General features: G+C 55.8%; 1 protein-coding gene across 6 annotated transcripts in view; it reads right to left on the bottom strand.

Annotated features, from left to right (window-relative positions):
- Positions 1–258: 258 nt before the first annotated feature.
- EFCAB6 (EF-hand calcium binding domain 6) overlaps positions 259–19,912 on the bottom strand; it is a 239,900-nt gene continuing 220,246 nt past the window's right edge. For 4 of the 6 annotated variants that reach the window (XM_039236383.1, XM_039236388.1, XM_039236406.1 and 1 more), the window contains 6 exons: positions 18,144–18,371; positions 10,358–10,591; positions 7,841–8,009; positions 5,298–5,482; positions 1,550–1,699; positions 259–634 (listed from right to left, as the gene is read on the bottom strand). In XM_039236383.1, the coding sequence (XP_039092314.1) occupies positions 512–634; positions 1,550–1,699; positions 5,298–5,482; positions 7,841–8,009; positions 10,358–10,591; positions 18,144–18,371 (1,089 nt within the window). In that variant the 3' untranslated portion in view covers positions 259–511. The other 2 variants (XM_039236420.1, XM_039236415.1) reach the window with 2 other exon arrangements.

Genomic DNA, 19,912 nt, shown 5'->3' on the forward strand with positions numbered 1-19,912 from the left:
CCGCAAGCTGGGCGGGGCCCTGGGAGGGCTGAGCAGGGGTGAGGCCTTGGACAATGTGGGCGGCTCTACCATGAGGTCGGGCTGGCGCCCGTGTCTCTAGAGACAGAGCGACGGCCGTGGGGACCAGCCCAACAGAGACACAGATCCGATCCGGGAGGAGGAAGGCCCCCCTCTTCCCCTCACCCTCCCGGCAACCTCCAGAAATCTAAGTTTCTACGTATTTTATCCCTGGTGGGTCTTTTGAAGTCTTGAGAATCATTTCTGCAAAGACTAACATTTTATTTGTTCCAAGTGACTGAAGGGTCCCGTGGCTCCGTGGGGGCGGCCCGAGGCCACAGGCAGAGCCGTGCCTTACGCTGCAGCCGTGGGCCAGCACGGAGCCTTAACCGCCGGGAAAGACACAGGGCTGCGTGTGTTTCTGGAGACCCCCTCCCAGTTCTGTGATTTCTCTAGTCTTAGGGACAGGCCCGTGGTCCCTGCCCGTCCGCGCTGGAGGCAGCGTGGCGGCCGCCTACTGCAGGAAGGCCCGCAGGAAGTCATTGTAGGAGATTCTGGAAGACAGCGTCTTGTCGTAATACTCCAGGATGTGGAAGAACTCCTCCTCCGAGAGGTTGATGCTGTACTGTCTCAGGACCTGCCAGACAGGAGGCCGCTCGTGTGGGTGACAGGTGACACTGACACTCGAGGAGGCGGCGGCCAGGGTGGGGCCGGGACGTGCCCCCTCTCCGCTGAGCCTGACCGCCCCAAGCAGCCCTCTCCCTCAGCGCACATGCCCCTCCCTCTCCTCCCTCCCTCCCTCTTCCCTCCTCCCTCCTCCCCTCCCGCCGCCTCTCTCCTCTGCCCTCGCCCGCCAAGGACCGTGGGTGTGACAATGGAAGGCTCTTCCGGTCCAGTGGAAGGTGCTGGTTCTCCCCGCCAGCCCTCCCAGAACCGGAGGTTAATAACCGTTGCCTCCCTGCACGGTGGTGAGGCCGGTCGGTGCGTTCGCACAAGGCGGGGCAGAGAGCTTGCAAACCCTGCCAGCTCTGGAGGGGCGGCTGCGGGCCTGCGGGCACCTGCCTGCCCACGGCGAGGGGCGCCCCCTTGTGCCCCCAGAGTGCTGCGCGTTCTCGCGGGCGCGTCAAAGCCACCAGAGCTCAGAGGGCAGAGGAGCACCACCCGCGGGGGGTGCAGGGCTCTGGGGCCTCAGCGGGGGCCCTGCCTCCACGTGGCTCTCCTGCTCGGTGGGTCTCGTGGGCGGACCCGGGCCCCCCATGGAACCAGTCTGGCCTCCGAGAAGCAGGGGAACATGGAGTGGTGACCCGAGGCCTCTGCTCGTGTCCCCACAGGGTTCTAGAAACCTTCAGGGAGGAGAACCTGGGGTCTGCAGGTGGGCGCAGGTGGACTCAGCCCTTGATAACTTGGGCCCCGAGGAAGTGAGGTCCCGGACAGCCGCCCACACCGGGCCTTCGCTGGCGGGGGGAGGGGTCCTCGTCTGGGGTCTTCCCGCCACTGGCGTTGGGCCACGCTCCCCGTCCAGACGCAAGAGACGCCCAAGAGCTGAGCTCACCTTCCGGAAGTCAGACACGCTTAGGAGCCCGGTCTCGCCCTCATCATAGGCTTTGAAGGTGCGTCGCATCGGCCTCCAGCAGTGCACAATTTTGGGCTGAATCCGCAGTAAAGCCGAGTAAAAGGCAGAAGTCTCAGGTCCAGCTTCTTTCTGGGGGAGAAAAAACCCACAAAAACCAAGGGGGAGCTGAGAGAGGAGGGTCGGAATGGGCAGCATGGGGTAGACAGGCACCGCCCCGCGGCCTCAGGCCTACTTTTGCCCCTGCTCACCCCTACCTTGGGCTCCCCCCACCCCACTCCTGTCTAGAACGGGGCCCGCAGGCCGGACTCACGACAGTAATGGCAGATCACTAACCCTGCTGTTTGCACCAGTCACCCCCAGCCCCCACCCCACCCCCACCTCCTCCGGCCCCAGGAGGAAGGTCCCTCCCTCGACCCCCGGCATCTCCTGGACTGGGAAGCCTCACTCGGGAATGTGAGGTGGGAGGATCTGGACTGGTCTGGGCTCCCAGGGGATGAAGGAGAGGCAGGGCCAGACGGAGACAGCGGGCCGAGTTTGAAATAGTTAGAAGGAAAAAGAGATTTCAGACTGGGTCTCCTAGTAGGTTATTATAATGAACAGAGTTTTTAAAAAAAATTACAAGGTTGTAATTATATCTTGTAATTAGATAGTACACTACCCTGCGATTATTTCATTTAGGTGCTATTAGATAGAAAACAAGATATTTTAGTGTGATTTAGCCCTAACGCATGTCTGAATATCACAGAGGTGAACTGTAGGCAATAATGTGTAACGCATTTTGGGAAAGTTTAATTTTAACATGGCATCACAGAAAACCAATTAGTGCAAAGTTAAATTGCTTTCAATTTTTACATCATTTAGCACCTATGATGGAAACTCACCAGATACCCTATAGCTTTCAATTAGCTGCCAATTTACCCAATCTGCTGATCTGTTCTAGAAAAAGAACGGGTGCTGCGTTTGCTCCTCCCACACCCGTGCCGATCCGAGGAAGGCGCATCCTTGCTCAGTACAGCCCATCCCCCCGGAAGGCCTCTGCCGCCAGCCCCGGCGTGGGCCCCAAGCCGAGTCCCAGGGGCCTCCCCCAGAGGGGTGCCTCCGCTGGCCTGAGCGCCTTATTGTGCGGCGGGGGCCTGGGCAGCCTGCAGGGGGGACGGGACAGGAGCGAGGCACTGGGCTGGGCAGGGCTGGCCCCGCTCTTTCCTAGGAAAGGCCGCTGGGGAGAAGTCTCCCGCCGCCCCTCACACGCAGACAGAGGGCGGGACAGAGGCAGGGCCCTTTCTGAACCACGGAGTGGCAGCTGTGGCCCATCTGGGTGTGAAGAGCGGAGCTGGGGGCGGGGTGGACACGCGGGACCTGCGCGGGGACATCTGCCCAGGGGCCCGGCTCCCAGGGGGGCCGTCCTGGAGCACCTGTCGCTTCACCAGCCAAATCTCAGTCTGACACTCCGGAGCCTGGAGCTCCCGGCACCTCGGTGGGGAGGGGCTGGTGCGTCTGGAGGCAGTGTCTCCGTACAGGGCAGGGCTCAGAAGGGCTCGCCCTTCGCAGGCCTTAGAACCCAGAGGCTCCCCCCCTCATTTCCAGAAGGGGAAACTGAGGCCCGGGGAGGCAGAGGAAGGCCAGAGCCGGCAGGGACCTGCCAGGCTGCGTGGCCTCTGTCATCCTGCACCTGTGCTCGGGCCCCACGACGATCTAAGGACGACAGCCCTTTCTCTGCTCACGGAAGAACTGAGCTGAGAAAAACAAGTGTCTCAATTTTAAGTGTTTCTTCACCTGATTTTGCACAAAACTACCTACAAACGTAGCTGCATAGAAACTTTCCGCAAGGGGTCAACTCTGTTTGCTGGGCCGACCCGTGAGGACCCTGCTGCTGCCGGGCACGGGCGGGGACCGGCGAGGGCCGGCCGGGTCCGCCCCCACCCTGGTCCCTGCCGCAGGGTCCGCAGGGGGCTCTGGTCAGCTGTTTGTTCCCACAGCGGCAATGCCAGCTGGACTTGACCCGTTCTTTAACTGGGCATAATGTAATTTGATATTACAGATGATGGAATATGAGCGGGAAAAAGGGTTGTTTTTTTTTTCTTTCATGGTTTGGAAAGACCGGAGAGGTGAGTCCGTGAAGACTCTGGCTGGACTGTGTGGGTGAGAGCCACAGAATTTACAAATCATTGAGGACAATGGCGAAAATCCTCCAACTGCTATTTAAGCATCTTTAGGTTCTCATTCCTCTTAAAAAACAAACAAACAAAAAAACTACAGGCAGTGCATCGTGGGTGCAGCTTACACGGAAAGATAATGAGTCTCCAACCTCTACCACCGTGCACGGGAGGAAAGGGTCTTGCCTGCTTCAGATGGTGGATGAATGAATACACTTTGGTGTTTCAGTTAAAAATGTGTCACTTTGCTGTGACCCTCCCTCCCCCCCGCTCCCCCCGCAGCTTCCCCTTCTCAGTTAACTGACCGATCACTGTTCCCTGTGCATTGTACGAGCAGCCGTGCCGTTCCTGACTGTTTGCCCTACAGATGTTCAAGGTGCCGGGGGGAAGAGCCCCCGTGATTGGGCGTCTGCCACCCCGGGGAGTCTGAGGACCTGAGATCCGGGTTACAGGTTCCCAGCCTTGGGTCTCCAGGCCTGTGCAGGGCTCCAGAAGGAGAGAAAGAAAATCTCTGAATCATTTCCAAGAAAGAAAAATTCTGAGCTGCTTGCAAGGTTCTCGAAGCCTGACCTCAGTGACAAGCTCCCTGGCCGGGCAGACCCTGGTGGTCACGTGCTCACCGCAAAGTGGCCGGTGCTGCACAGGCCTTTAAGTGATGGAGGCGACGAGTGGAGATACACGCGCCTTATGTGTGTGCAAACTCAGGCCACAGAAGCATCACACACACACATATTACATGTGCACACACACATCCTGTGTGCTAGACGCATATAGCATATGTGCACACGCACGTCTCATGTGAGTTGCATGCATATCATCTGTGTATATCATACCCCTGTGATAGACGCATATTATATCTATCACACACATGCGATATACATATATATGTGTATAGAGGAGATCTCAGCCAATTTCTGCGTCCACGTGGAGGTGGCAGTGAGGCCGGGGACATCTGACATGTGGGTCCTCACTGGCCAGCAGCCCCTCCTGGAGTCTCTGTGTCCACGGCATCCACCTTTTCTTTTATAAAAATTTTCTTATAAGTTTAATAAACATTTTAAAAAATTAAAAAAAAAAAAAAAAGAGTATGCCTGGGTGGCTCAGTCGGTTAAGCGTCCGACTTCAGCTCAGGTCATGATCTCACGGTTCGTGGGTTCAAGCCCCGTGTTAGGCTCTGTGCTGGCAATGCAGAGCCTGGAGCTGCTTCAGATTCTGTGTCTCCCTGTCTCTCTGCCTCCCCCCTGCTCACGCTGTTTCTTTCCAAAATAAATAAACATTTAAAAAAAAATTAAAAAAAATTTTTTTTAAATGTTTATTTATTTTGAGGAGGGCAGTAGTGGCAGAGAGCGGGATCGAGGGAGAATCCCAAGCAGGCTCCTGTCGGCGCAGAGCCCCAGGTGGGGCTCGAACTCACGAACTGTGTGAGATCATGACCTGAGCCGAAATCCAGGGTCAGACACTTAACCGACTGAGTGGCCCAGGCACCCCGTGTCCGCCATTTCCACGGACTGAGGACGAACTGAGACAGAGGAACGGCCCAGACCTGCATGGGTTCTGAGAGTGAGTCTACATACCATCTTGTGTGCGTTCTGAATTTGCATCCTCTGCATCAGCGAGGTTTTCTTGGCTTTCAGCAGGAGGACGCAGCTCTGGATGAAGTCACAATAAGCAAACCTCCCGTTGTTCTTTAAGTCATACTTCACGGCAAGCTGCTGACTCTCCTCTCCGCTGATGTCCAGAGTGAACTTCTCCACGAGGGCTAAAGACAAAAACGCCAGTTCAGCTGGTGGCAAACACTTGTTTATTTGTTCATGCACGCGCTCGTGCGCCTCTTGTGGGGGAGCTGTCCCTGCCACAGGCCCCGGTGTGGCTCCTTGCTCACAGGCTCATGCCGGGTGGCCGGACAGAGATGGGAGCAGACAGGCGCACAGCGAACTGAGCGCGCTGGGGAGGGAGGGGGGCCCGCTTCCTGCTGGGCCCCCACCGGCCGGGTGTTTGCCTGCTCTTCTGGTTTTGCAGCCACGGCTGCTGTGGTCCAGGCAGAAGGGACAGAGCCCCGTGGGGGGCGCGGTGAGGAGGCCGGGGGGACAGAGTGGGGCCAGGAGAGGAGCTCCTCATACAAGGCGGGGAGTGGCCAGAGCAGAGCCTCAGAGTCGGGGCAGGGCTGGGGCCATGGGGAGAAGGGGAGTTTCTGCCTGCAGGGGTGTGGGCCTGGCAGGCGCCCAGCGGTGGGGCGGGGGCTCGGGTGTGGCTCCCTGACCAGGTATTTCTCAAGCCTCGAGAGTTTGCTAGACGGCAGGAATTTACATATCGAGTTTTCATTCCAATGGCGACCTAAAACGTAGAAAACCTGCACCACCCTCAAGAAACAGGTGTGAGCGTGGCTTTCCCGTTAGGATCCCGTCGATGCCAGGCTGGAGCCCCCGGGGCTGCAGATGGCGGGGGCCCGCGTCAGAGTCAGGGCTTATCAGCGTTCACCCCCACCCTGCACTGCACTCGCATTCACTCCTTTACCAGTTATGAAGCTAAAACTTCTTTTGGGGCAACGACTCTTAATGGAAAAAGACTTAGGGAGAAGATTTCAGTTTAAATCAAAGAATCTCAGACTTCCACTGACATCGTAAAAGCGGCAAAGTGGAATTCCGCGGAGTGGGATATTCGGTTATTGTTGAGGCCGAGGGGGAAAAGCCCAGGAAGCAGACTTTGTGTAAGTGATGCCTTCCAGCCTGCGCAGGCCGTTAAGATGCTGCTGTGTGCGATGGGCAGACGAAGGTAATCTGCCTTGGCACCGGGGAAACGGGAGAAGGAGGTGCCACCAGCGTACGCCGGGCAGGGTGGGCTGGGCTGGGGGGCCCGCGGAGTGGCCTGAAAATGCCCTTGACACTCCAAGCTGCAGGAGGTCGGCAGCCGGGCACAGAGAATACAGAATGACTTCTGAGAGTTAACAAGTGTATCTTTTTACAGAATTGAATTTCGGATGGACTACCCCAGTCTCACTGGCTGAGCAGAGTAAGAGTTGGTGGCTTCGATGGGTTCACGGTTAAACACTAAACACGGTGCCATGCTGCCGGCAGGACCAGCTAAGGTCTGTCAGTCTCAGAGTCAAGAGGATTAACCAAAACACAAGTGGAAATCGAATGTGCACGGAAGCCAACATCGCCGATTTGGTTTCAGCCAAACAGGTCACGTTAACTCAGTGGAGCAACGTTTGATTATCGGTGACTTTGTATTTTATATTTCATTTATAAGGGGCTACTTTTCGTAGGAGCTGTTCACTTAAGAGAGTTTACACTTTGTTTTGTTTGCACATTGGGAAGCCATGATTGTCATAAAGGGGATTTATATTAATATTGGAGGTTCCCTTTAAAAAGGGATGTAAAGATTAGGCAAGAGGAGGGGGGCCGACCGCTGGGGCCACCAGGCGGGGCGGGGGTGGTGGTGACAAGGTCACACTGACCTCCCTGTCATGTGAAATGTTGCATACGCAAGACAGGACATAACCATCAGCGCAAGTATAAATCCAACTGATGGCACTTGAACAGCTTATTCAAGTGACATGTGGTGAGAACCGGTCAGTGGGCAGAGGGGATGGGGTGTGGGCCTGCGAGTCCCCAGCCACCGTCCCCTCCCCTGTCCCAGCCTGGGGCTCCCCAAGTCTGTTACTAGAGCCCACAGCCAAGTCTGTGACTTCTGACGTGGAGAGTCCCGGCTTCTGCCTTGGTCCCGCGGGGGTGAAGGTGCCCTGAGCAGGTCGAGAGGCGTTAGAGATTCTTTTTCTTTTGTTAAATGTAATTTATTGCCAAGTTGGCTACCATGCAGTGTACACAGTGTGCCCTTGGTTTTGGGGGGAGATTCCCGTGGTTCATCGCTTCCTAGGACACCCAGTGCTCAGCCCAACAAGTGCCCTCCTCAGCGCCCATCACCCATTCTCCCCTCCCCCCCACCCCACCCCCCACCCACCCTCTGTCTGTTCTCTGTATTTGTTTGGGTTTGCGTCCCTCCCTCTCTGTTTGTAACTATTTTTTATCCCGCAGGCCTGGCGGTCACAGAGGTGCTGGGGAGCCCGCCCGTTCCCTGCGGATTTGTGCCGGCAGGCGGCCCCAGTATGACAACGCACCCAGGAACTCGGCCGTGGCGATGTCCCCCTGCTTGGCCACGTCCTTCTCTTTGCATTCCTTCAGGAACTCCCGCCAGCAGCCCTGAAGTTTCTTCCGGAGCTTGCTCTCTATGGGCTCACAGTTCTGCAAGGGCAGGGTGTCCGGGGCTGTGTCTCTGCTGCCTGGGGTCTGGCGAGAGAGAGAAGGAAGTGATCTTGCAGCGCAAGACTCCAAACGGAAGTAATGATACGAACCATTCCAGACAGGACTCGGGTTGGGGTTCACAGTTTCACCGGCAGGATTAGCTCAGAAATAAGGGAAAAGCAAAGCGTACATGGTAATTCTGCCATTTAACTTTTCTTTCCATCAGCGGGAGCTGTGTTTGTGCCAACAGACAGTAACCAACATAGTTTAGAAATGTACATATAGCCAAGTATAGGGAGAAATTATTTAAATATATTAATTACTGGTGTGTGTGTGTGTGTGTGTGTGTGTGTAGTGACAATTTTTCATCAGAGGAAGAGTCTTACCAAAGAGAGGGAGTCACCTGTCATTTATGGGCATCTAATCCTGTTCTCCCTTCCAGAATGTGCTATATTGTGAAATCATGTGGCCCAAGTATGAGGCTGTTTATATTATTGCATCTTCCATTTAAATATGGGGAATGAATTGATTGTAGCCCAGGAATTTCCCCTGAACACATCCTAGGGTTATCTAACAGAGTAATGAACTTGGGGCGCCTGGGTGGCTTAGTCAGTTAAGCGTCCGACTTAGGTTCAGGTCGTGAGTTTGAGCCCCACAACGGGCTGTCTGCTGTCAGTGCAAAGCCTGCTTTGGGTCTTCTCTCTCTTTCTCTCTCTCTCAAAAATTAAATAAACATTTTTAAAAAGTCTAATATAGGAACAGACTCCATGGAATTCCTGGCCTTTCTCCCAAATCCTGTGCTGCCTGAGCCTTCCCCATCTGGGTCGATGTAACGCTCTTCTCTCCGGAGTTCAGGTCAAACCGTTAGGAGCTGTCCTGGACTCGCCCCCCGACCCCGACCCCCACACCTAATCCGCTGGGAAATCCTGTGGGCTCTACCTGACTGCGGGCCACCGGCTCCCCACTGCCCACCCTGCTCAGAGCCACCAGGCCTCTGCCCTGGATCCCTGGGGCCTCCCCCCACCTCCTGGCTTCTGTCGCCCCTCCAGCACCCACCCTACCCACAGCCTCTGTGTAACACACAGAATCCACGGGAGGCTTTTTAAAGACGCTGCCGCCCATGTCACTCCCTTGTTTATACACTGCAGGGACTCCGTCCCTGGGAGTGAAGGCCAGAGCCCTCCCCCACCGCCCGCCCGTCCCCCACCAGCATGTTTCCTGTGGCGGCCCTGACAGATCTACAGCCTTGCTGGCTCATGACAGCACAGCTACCCTCTGACTGCTCTGGGGGCGAGAAGGCTGAGGTGGGGGCCCTACTGCTAAAACCAAGGACCGTGGTCCTTCCGAGACTCTAAGAGAGGACCTGTTTCTTACCTTTTCTGGCATCGAGAGGTGCCCACACTCCTGAGCCTGTGGCCCCTTCCTGCACCTTCCAAGTCAGTAGCAATAGTGGCCTCAAATGGCATCTGTCCAACTCTGACCTTTCTGCCTCTGCGTCCCCCCTATTTACAGACCCTTGTGGTTGCCTCGGGCCCACTCGACACTTGAGGATAAGCCCAGGTCAAGTCGGCTGGTTACACTTTAATTTTACCTGCAACCTTGATCCACCCCCCAACCCCGTGCCATATGAGGTGACATATTACAGGTCCCAGAGATTAGGACATGGACATCTTTGGGGTACTCCTGACCCCCCCCTTCACTCTGCTCTACTCAATATCTTCAACTTGCTGACTACTTTACTTGCCCATCATCCCCGACAAGAATGCAAACTCCCCAAGGGCAGGCACCTCTGTTCATGCTTCACTCTAGGAAGGACCCAGCACATAGTGGGTGTGCAATAAATCATGCACATGGTCAGGATCCTCTCAACCACCTTCCTCGGGGGGGTGCTCCCACCCCTCTTGCAGACGACACGAGAGCCTGGTGAGGCTGCCCCTCCCCTTCCTGTGACCCAGGCCGGGCAGCTCAGCCCAGGGCCAGGGCCGCGAAGTTAGACAGGCCTGGGTTGGAAATCGGGTCTCTCCGTGTCTAACAGAGGGACCCTGAGCACATCGGGACACCTGTTAGATATTAGTTCAACTGTATCTTCAACCGTAAAATGGGTGTGACAACACCTTGCAGTTGGGCACACGCTAGGGACCCTGTCTGCCATGGGGCGTTTGCCTTCCTGCCCGATGAATGCCCAGCTTGCTGACATCGAGTCTTCTGTCCCCGCTCCTGTCCCCATTTCCTGCCCCAAATCCTCCTTATCCCTCCTTCCACCCGACCCTCCCCCAACCCTTCCCCACACCAACCTGCCCCCTCCAGGCAGGCGAACGCTAAGGACCCACCTTGGGCTCCTCTCCTGTGCCCCCACCCCAGGCCCGCCCTGTGGCACCTTCTTGGAGACTCACACAGGGGTGGCTCCGCGTTTTCAGCCCTGCTCTGAGGTCGTGAGCGGGCGATGATGAAACTTCGGACCTGCTTCTCTCCGAGACTTCCGGAACACTGCTGCCTCTCTGGGCCTTGGCCGACCCGCCCGAGGCTGGCGGTGTGGCCCCTCTGTCGGAGCTGAACATGCTCAGGAAGTCCAGATACTTGAGCCTCCCCTTGGCGTTGACTGGCATCTCGCTCCACAGCCTGTCAAACTGACAAAGAAGCAGAAGTCGTTCCCCAGGGTCAGTGTAAAACCGTGGCGGGGTCCCCCGTGGAGCCGGTGGGAGTGGACGCAAGCCGGTGGCGGCCAGCGCTCACGTTGGCAGGGGCCGAAGCCCACAGCAATGAAAATAGAAAAAGAAAAAGAAAAAAACCCCGCTCGGCTTCCACTGCATGGAGGCTTCCGTAAGACAGGAAAAGAAAAGACGAGGATTATTCACGGCTTCTGCAGGACATTTTTTAATTGAATTGGGCCTTCAGTGAGCCATTGAACGCCATTAAATGTTGTGATTAGTCACAGAGACTGAGCTGCAGTCTCCGAGAACACTTGGGGAGAAAATGCAAATCAGAGCCCTGGCCCTCCTTGGTCCCGGGGAAGCCCGGCCGGACTCATTTCTTCTCCTTGCGGGCGCCTGACCCAACAGCTGGCCAGGCACCTTACCCTCAGCCGCTGTGGTCACGGCCAGGGTGTGCGTCCCTGAAGGGCCAGCCTTGTGCTCTTACGAGCTGGAAAGGGAGGCTTCTGGGAAAGCAGAGAGAGGTGTACGGCTTTGGGCTGGTACCGTCTGACATCACAGGCTGTGTCGGAGCCACACGGGTAGAGCAAAATAACCCCAGCATCCTAAGTGGGCCGCTTCGGATGACTGAGGGCTTTCGGGGCGCTGAGAAGAGGGGTCACTTATTCAGAACCCAGGGGGCCCCAGCCTCCAGCACCCACAAGGGAGTCGCGTTCCCCTCCGTCCCGAAGGCCTGGCCTTGACCTGAGGCCAGCGTCACTTCTGGCCTCCGCTGGGGTTTCCGAAAGGCAAATTATGAGAGACTGTACCGGTTCTGTTTGAAATTCCAGAAACAAAGTACTGGGGGGTGGGGAAGAGAAGAAGAATGTTCTAGGCCCTGAGAAGGGAAAGAAGGTTTAGTTTGGGACAATATTCTTGATTCATGTTTTAAACTTTTTATTTCAAAGAATTGTGGATTCACAGGAAGTTGCAAGGAGGGCACAGAGAGGGCCCTGGTACCGTCCCCCCAGGTTATGTTTTCGGGAACAGCTTCAAAACCAGGGAGTGGATGGTGCCGTGTGCATACGGTTTAACGTCATTCGTAACGTACGTAGATGCGCATTGCTTTACTTGTGATCAATGGGGTAAAACTAGTCGGTGGAGTGGAGGCGAGAGACCTCGGGAAAGTGACCATGTGGTCCCAGACAGACCTCGCCATCCCCAGGGGCGGCCGTCCTGACACTTGTCTCCCTCCAGGGAAGTTCTCCCAACCCCCGGAGCACATGTCTGGAGCTGTCTCTACCTTCCCACCTTGTGAAACCAACCTGCCTGGTCCCGCAGCTCTCGGAAGGGCGTCTGAGATTCATCCTGAGATGCTGAACACCTCCCGAGGGGGCCGGCACACGGCAGGTGCTCTGGAAGTGTCTGCTCAACTAAAAAGCTCTAAAAACCCCACCTGAGACTGATCAGACAACAGCAAGACCCTTTACAAATAAAGAGGGACAGCGGGTACTGGGCCATATTGGAATCACATCTGCCGTGAAGGGCTCTACGGAGGCAGAGCCGGGTGCGGCCTATAAGAGGAAGTGGGGAGGAAGGAGGAGGAAGGCCATGTTATCAAGGGTAGATACAAATAAGGGTGCGAATGTTAAGGATGCAAAGGAAACCTGGAGCATGGGAGTGAGGGCATTTATGAGACCACTAAGGACGACGACGGTGACTCCTGTCCTGGCAGATGGGGCGAGACTGACCAACACCTGATTAAATCTTGTGGCGCAAATGAAGTCCAGGAGGGACCCTGGAAATCCTCTCTTCACTCAAGAAGCCTCGCCATGAAGGGCAGAATGAAAGTGCCAGGGGGACATGGAAGGGGGAGGGAAGTGGAAGCCCACACGCGGCCTCTCGGTCCTGCCAGATGGCACCCTGGAACACCGCCGGAGCCTACAGACCAGCATAGGATGAGGCCGGTGGGGCTGTGGGGACGGGAGAGGCATCCAGAAGCCTGGAAACGGGCACCACACAAGTGGCTTCTGGCCTGTGGGCCGGGCATGAAACCCAGGCAAAACTCTGGTGGTTTGTGAGCGAGTTGAAAGCGATTAAGTTTCCACGTCCTGGCGGAAGGTGCATTCATGAAACGTCCCCTTCAGATGCAGAGAAGCAGCCACTACCTTCTGAGCACCTACACATCTCCGACTTTGGGTTCCACTTCTGCAGTGTGGCAAGCTGCCTCACGCCACTCCCATCCTACCAGCAAGAGAAGGCCGGGTATCTACAGAGTTGGAAGTGTTGGGGCGCCCGGGGAGCTCAGCTGGTTAAGCATCTGATGCTTGGTTTTGGCTCAGGTCATGATCTTACGTTTGTGGGTTCGTGCCCTATGTTGGGTTCTGTGCTGACAGTGTGGCGCCTGCTTGGGATTCTCTCTCTCCCTCTCTCTGCCCCCCTGGTAATAAACAAACTTAAACACAAAATCAGAGCTCTGTTAGAGCCCATCAGAGAGCTGGGGTCCCAGGGCGCCAAGGCGGCTGGATGCCGCGGAGCCCCAAGTCTGCAAGGGCAGCCAGACATGCCAGCTCTCAGGCCTGGCCACACTCGGGAGGAAGTCAGCTAACACATTCCAGGCCGAGCGTGTGCTGGCGTGTGAGGCAGGGGTGACCGGGAGGCCAGACCCGGAATGCTCGCGCTCACACGCTCCCCTCCACCCCCCTCTTGCTGCTGCCCCGGAGAGAGAAACACAGGAGGGGACAGGCTTTTCCAGACCCTCCTCTTATGAGAAAGAAAGTCTTAAGCCACTGCAGGAGGCGTAGCAAACCCACTCAAGACCAGGACCCCCGGGGGGAGGGAAGGAAGCCAACCCTTCTGTCTCTAGGTGGGTAGGAACCAGCCACAGATCCATGGCTCCAGGGGGAAGGGTACAGCCCAGTGCTCCTGGTGGAGGGGCAGCGACCCGGATCTGCACTCTACAAAGCAAAGGTCAGAGGTCAGCTACCACCTCCCAGCCTAAGACCCACCCACCGTGGAGAGTGTGACCGCCTGCAGAAGGGGGTGGGGAGGGGCAGGAATGTGGAGAGGGTGTCACCCCTGCCTAATCCAGGCTGGCCCAGGAATGCCAAGACAGTGCCGCCCTGCGTAAGCCTGGCCCTGAGCACGGGGGACGCTGTCCTGTGGCCAGATGTGCAGGTGGAATACTCAGCAGCGCCCTGGCATCCCTGGGCCCACACCCAACACCAGTAACGGCCGCCTCCTGCTGGAGGGTCTGAAGCCTGGGCACCGTGCACCCCCGGGGTGAGGGCAGCAACGGTAACACTCGAACGCAGCTCAAATGCCGACCAGATTGACTCCGTAACGCCCCCACGTTCACGGGTGGACAGAAGAGGTGAGGCCATGTTCAGCATGAATACTACTTACATCTCTGTCTCGACTCTTCTTTACATGACGTCTCGCTTTCGATAAAAACAAAAGAAACTGAGATGTGCCAACAAAAGATGAACTGACCCGTTGCCAAGGGGACTCAGAGGAGGCCCCCTTCGTGGGCTCATCAGACAAGCACTTGAAAACAACTGTGGTTAACATGTCAGTGGATCGAGTAGAAAAAGTATGTAACGTGTGAACAGATGGGGAAGCAGAGAGGTGGAAGCTAGTTTTTAAAACTGCACATCCTGGGGCGCCCGGGGGGCTCAGTCGGTTAAGCACCTGACTTCGGCTCAGGTCATGATCTCCCAGTTCGTGGGTTCGAGCCCTGCGTCAGGCTCTGCGCTGATGGTGCTGAGCCTGCTTGGAAGCCTCTCTCTCTTTCTCCCTCCCCTACTTGCTCTCTCTCTCTCTCTCTCTCTCTCTCAAAATAAACTTTAAAAACTAAAAAAATAAAAATGCACTGTCTTGTTCAAGCACAACGGGGAAATGGGGCTGAGTAGAACCGGAGGCATGACGCCAGAGGCCAGTGGGTGTGTGGCCCACGGAAGCCAGTGTAAGACACAGGAAGTGGGGGCGGCACCCTCCCGGGAACAGGGACAGGATGCCCCGTGTGAGGTGGGTAACGAGAGCCAAGGCTCCAACCTATAACTGAGGTGGAAACAGAGGCAGGGAGCTGGCCCCCCTCCCCCCCCACCCCCCGGCTGCTCAGGGCCTAACATCAGCACCATGCACAGAGGGCCCCCCAGAGGTGAACGAGCAGGTGCGAGCCGCCTTCAGGCACTCAGTGCCTCGCAGACAGACAGCTTTGTGCCGAAGAACGTGCCCGCTGAGCCAGGCTGGGGGATCTGAGCTCAGGGTGGAGGCGGGGAGGCCAAAGTGGGCGTGGCCAGTTCTGCAAGCCGCACGTGCCTTCAGGAAAGGCTTCAGTGACTTGCAGCGAGTCCCTTCAGGGGTTGGCGTGGCTGGACGCAAGGCGGCAGCGGCAGGGAGAGACAGCAGTGAGCAGGAGAGGCTGAACAGCCGGCTGGAGGGGAAGGCATCCGGAGCCTGGGGAGTGTTGTGCACTCCCATTTCACGGGGAAGGACAATGAAGCTCAGAGGGGTTGTGTCCCTTGTGCAAGGTCACACAGCTGGGCAAGCACAGAAGCAGAACGGAAACCCCAGCCCACCTGCCTGAAGGGTTACTGGTTCTTTGCCTGCATTCTTCGTGTCGTTCAGAGGTGTCTGTTTAAGAAACACCACACCTGAGGGGCGCCTGGAGCGGGGACTCGGTCACTTAAGCGCCTGACTCTTGATTTCGGCTCAGGTCATGATCTTGTGGTTTGTGAGATCAGGTAGAGCCCCAGGTGGGGCTCTGCCCTGACAGCACAGAGCCTGCTTGGGATTCTCTGTCTCCTCTGTCTCTGCCCCCTTGCAAGCACTGTCTCTCTCTCTCTCTCTCTCTCTCTCTCTCTCTCAAAAACAAATACTAAAAAAAGAAAAAACCACCACGCCTGTAATGTTCAGAATGCTTGATGCTTCCTTCCCCTAACGTAGCTGCAACTATAGCTAAATCCTCACACCACCGCCCAGACTGATCCAAACTGCCTGACCAGGAGAGGCTCTCTCCATGAGTCTCTATCTTCGTAAGCAATATTGGAGCAGACCCAGTTCCCACAGTGTTTATAACACGCCTTCTGCAGGCAAAGAGCCACTGGTTTCCAACTCCACCTGCTCAGAAAGTCGCTGTCCTTTTCTGAAAGGTTAATTACACCGGAGGTTGTCAAAAGATGTGGCACGGCCCTGCTTGCAGAGCTCGGTAATTCAAGAAAGCTGACCTCTCAGATTTGTGATGGTGGGATGTTTTTTTTTTTTTTAGGACGAGATAGTTTTTATAAGACATGAGATCTATACTCGGATGCTGGTGAACATGGTTGGAACTATTCCAGAATCTTCAGGGAACCCTTCTGAGTAGTGGCAGTTGGGGTGCAGACAGGTTAAGGAGCCAAACTACTTCTGTGTCTCCCTGTACCAGACATCATTCCATTGAACCAAGAATGTCACGGTCAAGATCACAAGGATCTCCGTGGCTTTTGCTTCCTGTTTACCAGTCTGTATCCAGAAGCTTCCTTCTCAGATAGTACACAATTTTTGCTAATCATCACCCAACTTAAACCATCGTACTTATGCCGGACTTTGATGTCCTCAGTGATGCAGACTATATTTGAGACGTGTCTGTGTATTTTTTAGAAGGCAGCATTTAAAAAATATTTGATTTTGTTGCAGAGGTAGGGGGTAGGACGTCCTGGGGATGGTGAAGCTTTCTTAGTGGACAATTAAAATCTAATTCTCTGTTACAAATGTCAGATATGCCAGCATGTCATTAATTTATATCTCTAATTAGAGTAAAAGTTTACTCATTTAGATGAAATGAAAAATCTTTATTAGTAAAACCTTAGTTCGCCCCACAGAATCATAAATGCAGCTAGATTAGTTGTAAACGCTTCAATCCATTTATAGTGATGGAGACAAGTATTTGCAAATAGTGATCTTGCTCAGTTTTGATGATCTACAAGACAGAACTGGGGGAAAGCACTTTAATTTGGCTTTAGCAAAAATGATCATAATGCTTTAAAAATGTGATATTTTAGGAAAGTGAAATCTGCTGCTCGAATTATTAATGATAATGAATTCATTCTTCAGGGTGGTGAGTCCTGAGGCCATTTGATGAGGTCCATCATCGAACGTGATCATCTCCCCTCCATGTGAACACTCTTAGATCTTATCCGCGCACCCTGAGAAAATGAGGCTGAGGGTAGAGCGCCCCATCTTGGGAGAGGAGGGTGACCTTTCCACCCAAAAGCTGCAGGAAGCTCCCCAGGCTGAGCATGAGGGAGGAGGGAGGTGGAGAACTCCCCGAAGTGTCTTGGATGTCAGTTTCCACTAGGGCACCGGCCTATTGGCCACATGGGGAGGGCTTGTAGCAGCGAATCTTCTGTCGGGGAGGGAGCTCTGCTTCCATGCTTGGATCGGCGGGGCTCTGCGTCACCCCACTCGGCCACTGGACGGCGGCAGTGGAGAACATGGACACTAAACCCACCACGCTATCCACTCACCAGGACTTGCTGAGCACCTGCTCTGTGCCGGGCTCTGCTCTGGTGTCTGGGCCACAGTGAGGAACAAGCCACCCAGGGAACTGTCCCCTGGCCCTCACATTCAGTGTTACCATCGACCAACATCAGTAAACCGCAAGGGAGATCCTCCAGATGCCATCTGGCCGGCCCTGGGAGGCCCTGGGAGGCCACGAAGGGCCAAAGAAGCCCAGCACAGCAGGTTGGCAGAGCTAAATAAAAGCACCACTCAGTGTTTGAGGAGGAAGCCGCAGAGAATCTCCTCTTGGGGTCCCGTGATGGGCAGGAGGGCCTCAGAGGGGGTGGGTGTGTCACCAGCGTGCCTGGCTGGGGCGGTATCCCCAGAGCCTCTGAAGTGCTGGTGACAGAAGCAGGGAGAGGTAGGGAGAGGGGAGGCATAGTGGTGGGAGGTCCAGAGCAACTCATGGGCTCAAAGTTGCCCCGTTCGGGTGTGGGGAGAGGCTGGCTGTCTCTTTGGGTGACACAAGCCCTGGGATTATCCAAGGGAGGAAGAGAGAGAGTTTAATTTGATTTAAAAGATAAAAAAAAGATAAAAGATAAAAGTGACCGGGCACTTGGGCGGTTCAGTCGGTTAAGCATCCGAATCTTGATTTCGGTCCAGGTCATGATCTCAGGGTTCGTGTGATCGAGCTCCACATCGGGCTCTGTGCTGACAGTGCAGAGCCTGCTTAGGATTCTCTCTCTCCCTCTTTCTCTCCCTCTCTCTCTGCTCCTCCCCTGCTTGCACACATTCTCTCTCTCTCAATAAACTTAAAAAAAATAAAAGTGACATAATTGGCACCCCAATCGAAAAGTTGCAAGTCTTACTTGTCAAACAGAAAACTCCTTCAATAAGATTGAAAACAAAGCAATAACACATCCCCCTCCCCCCGCCCCCTGCCGCCTGCCCCCTGAACCTTCAAGTGTTTCAAAATCGCACACAGGCCTAAACTCTCCGTGCCCTGGGGAACGACTGGCCTGGGCCCACAGAACACTGCTTAGGATGACAAACCAAGCGCGTTTCTTACCTGCTCATCTGTCAGCACCTGCACGTGGCGGGCACAGATAGCCCTGAATTCATCCCTGGAGGTGGTGTTTGTTTTCATGGTGTCGAAATTGTCAAACTCCTGAGCGATCGCGCTGTAGTGGGCGCCCACCGCCTTGTGGACCTGAGCCAGGAGCTCCTGGTGTGCGGCCTCCTTGGGAGCCATGGGTGGGGGGCCCTTGGGCATTTTCTCGGCCCACTCGGCAGCAGCCTGGGCAAAGCAGAAAGTAAGATTGATTCATCTGATAAATAATAAATCATCTCGTGGCCCCAGCCAGAGGTTCAGACTTGGCTGACGAGGAAGCCGGGGCTCACTGGCCATGGAAGAGGGAGCACAAGCAAGTCGGTGGCACGGACAGGCAGAGTCGGCCCCGGGGAGGGCAGGCCTTTGTTCTCATCCACCCACCCACTCGCTCTGTCTTCTGGTCCATTTCACAAACACACAGCGAGTGTCTGCTCTGAGGTAAGGGACTGAATAGGGGGTGCGTATCTGGACTGCTTTTATTCCAGACATCAGTGTAGTGGATATATATTTACAGCGGTCAGAATCTCTAAGGTGGATTTTGATGGCCGTTACCACACGATGCTGCAGCACCACGGCTGGCTAAGTGCTCCCTTAAGGCCCAGACTTCTCAAGGCCCACAGGGATTTAGTCGTGGCGAGTGCAGAATTTGTCGGGTCGGGAGGCAGAGGCAGGCAGAGGACCAGGCTGTCTCATCCCTAGCATCCTAAACCTCCCCCTGGGCAGCGTGCCTGGGTGTCGGGAAGTCAGGGCGCTGTCCATGGTGCCTGGGAGCCTGAGGAAGGGAGAGCGGCGGCCTGGGCTCAGGGACCTCCTTCTGGAGGGAGGAGGAACGGGCTCTGGGGAAAGAGGGGCCAAGGAGGACCTTCTTAGTGTACATTTAAGCTCATGTCCTGGCAAGAGGGCTGGGGCAAGGGGAGCAGGGGGGAGGGTCCGGGGAGGACCAGAGCCCACGTTCTGCACACGCGGATGCCCACGATGGTGGACAGGCGGGTCAACAGGAACAGCAGACAAGGAGGTTGCTCAGTGACCACCGGCAGACAGTGAGATGACAAGGGTCTCTCTGTTCAGCCTGGGGCCAGTCAGGAGGACAGACTGAGCTCACAATGAAGCCAGGCTTGGGGGACCAGGGCTCCCAGGGCAGCTGCGTCCTGAGCCTCCTGCAAGGGGACGGTGCTCAGGGAGGCAGTCCTCACGTCCACCTACTTGCTGCATTCAGGAAAAGGCCTCCCACAACCAGACCTGTGGCTCCTGCCCCAGCAGCCCCGCTCTTCGGGTTTGAGGAAGGGGTGAGGCTGAGGGATGGGAGGAGACACTGGGCTCCGTGAGAACCCATGGGTGAGGACACGCGAGAGCTGTCCCCGGACCTGGGTGGACTCTGCGATACGTGCACTGCCTCCATCAAAGCCCGTCGTGCCCGTCAGCTGTAGCAGCTCTTCCGGCGCACAGTGCTCTGCTAAGGCCTTTACGAGATTTTCACAATGAATCCCCCAAATGATCGTGTCTCATTTTCAGCAATATATGCGCACCTCCCATAGCTAAGCACATGGCTATTTCCCTAAACGTTCCAAGGGGTGTTGTGTTCAGATTGCAAAGGGAGCCTCCCCTGGAAGCAGAGTCATGCTCAGGGTCCTTCCGCACACTTGTCGCTCTTTTGTGCCCTGAGAAGGACGGGCCCCAGGTGGACACAGCTGGAAAGAACACGGGTGGACAAATGTAGCACGGGAAGG

Source organism: Hyaena hyaena, unplaced genomic scaffold, assembly GCF_003009895.1.
Source record: "Hyaena hyaena isolate Hyena2069 unplaced genomic scaffold, ASM300989v1 scaffold_4, whole genome shotgun sequence".
In the NCBI taxonomy this organism is placed as follows: Eukaryota; Metazoa; Chordata; class Mammalia; order Carnivora; family Hyaenidae; genus Hyaena; species Hyaena hyaena.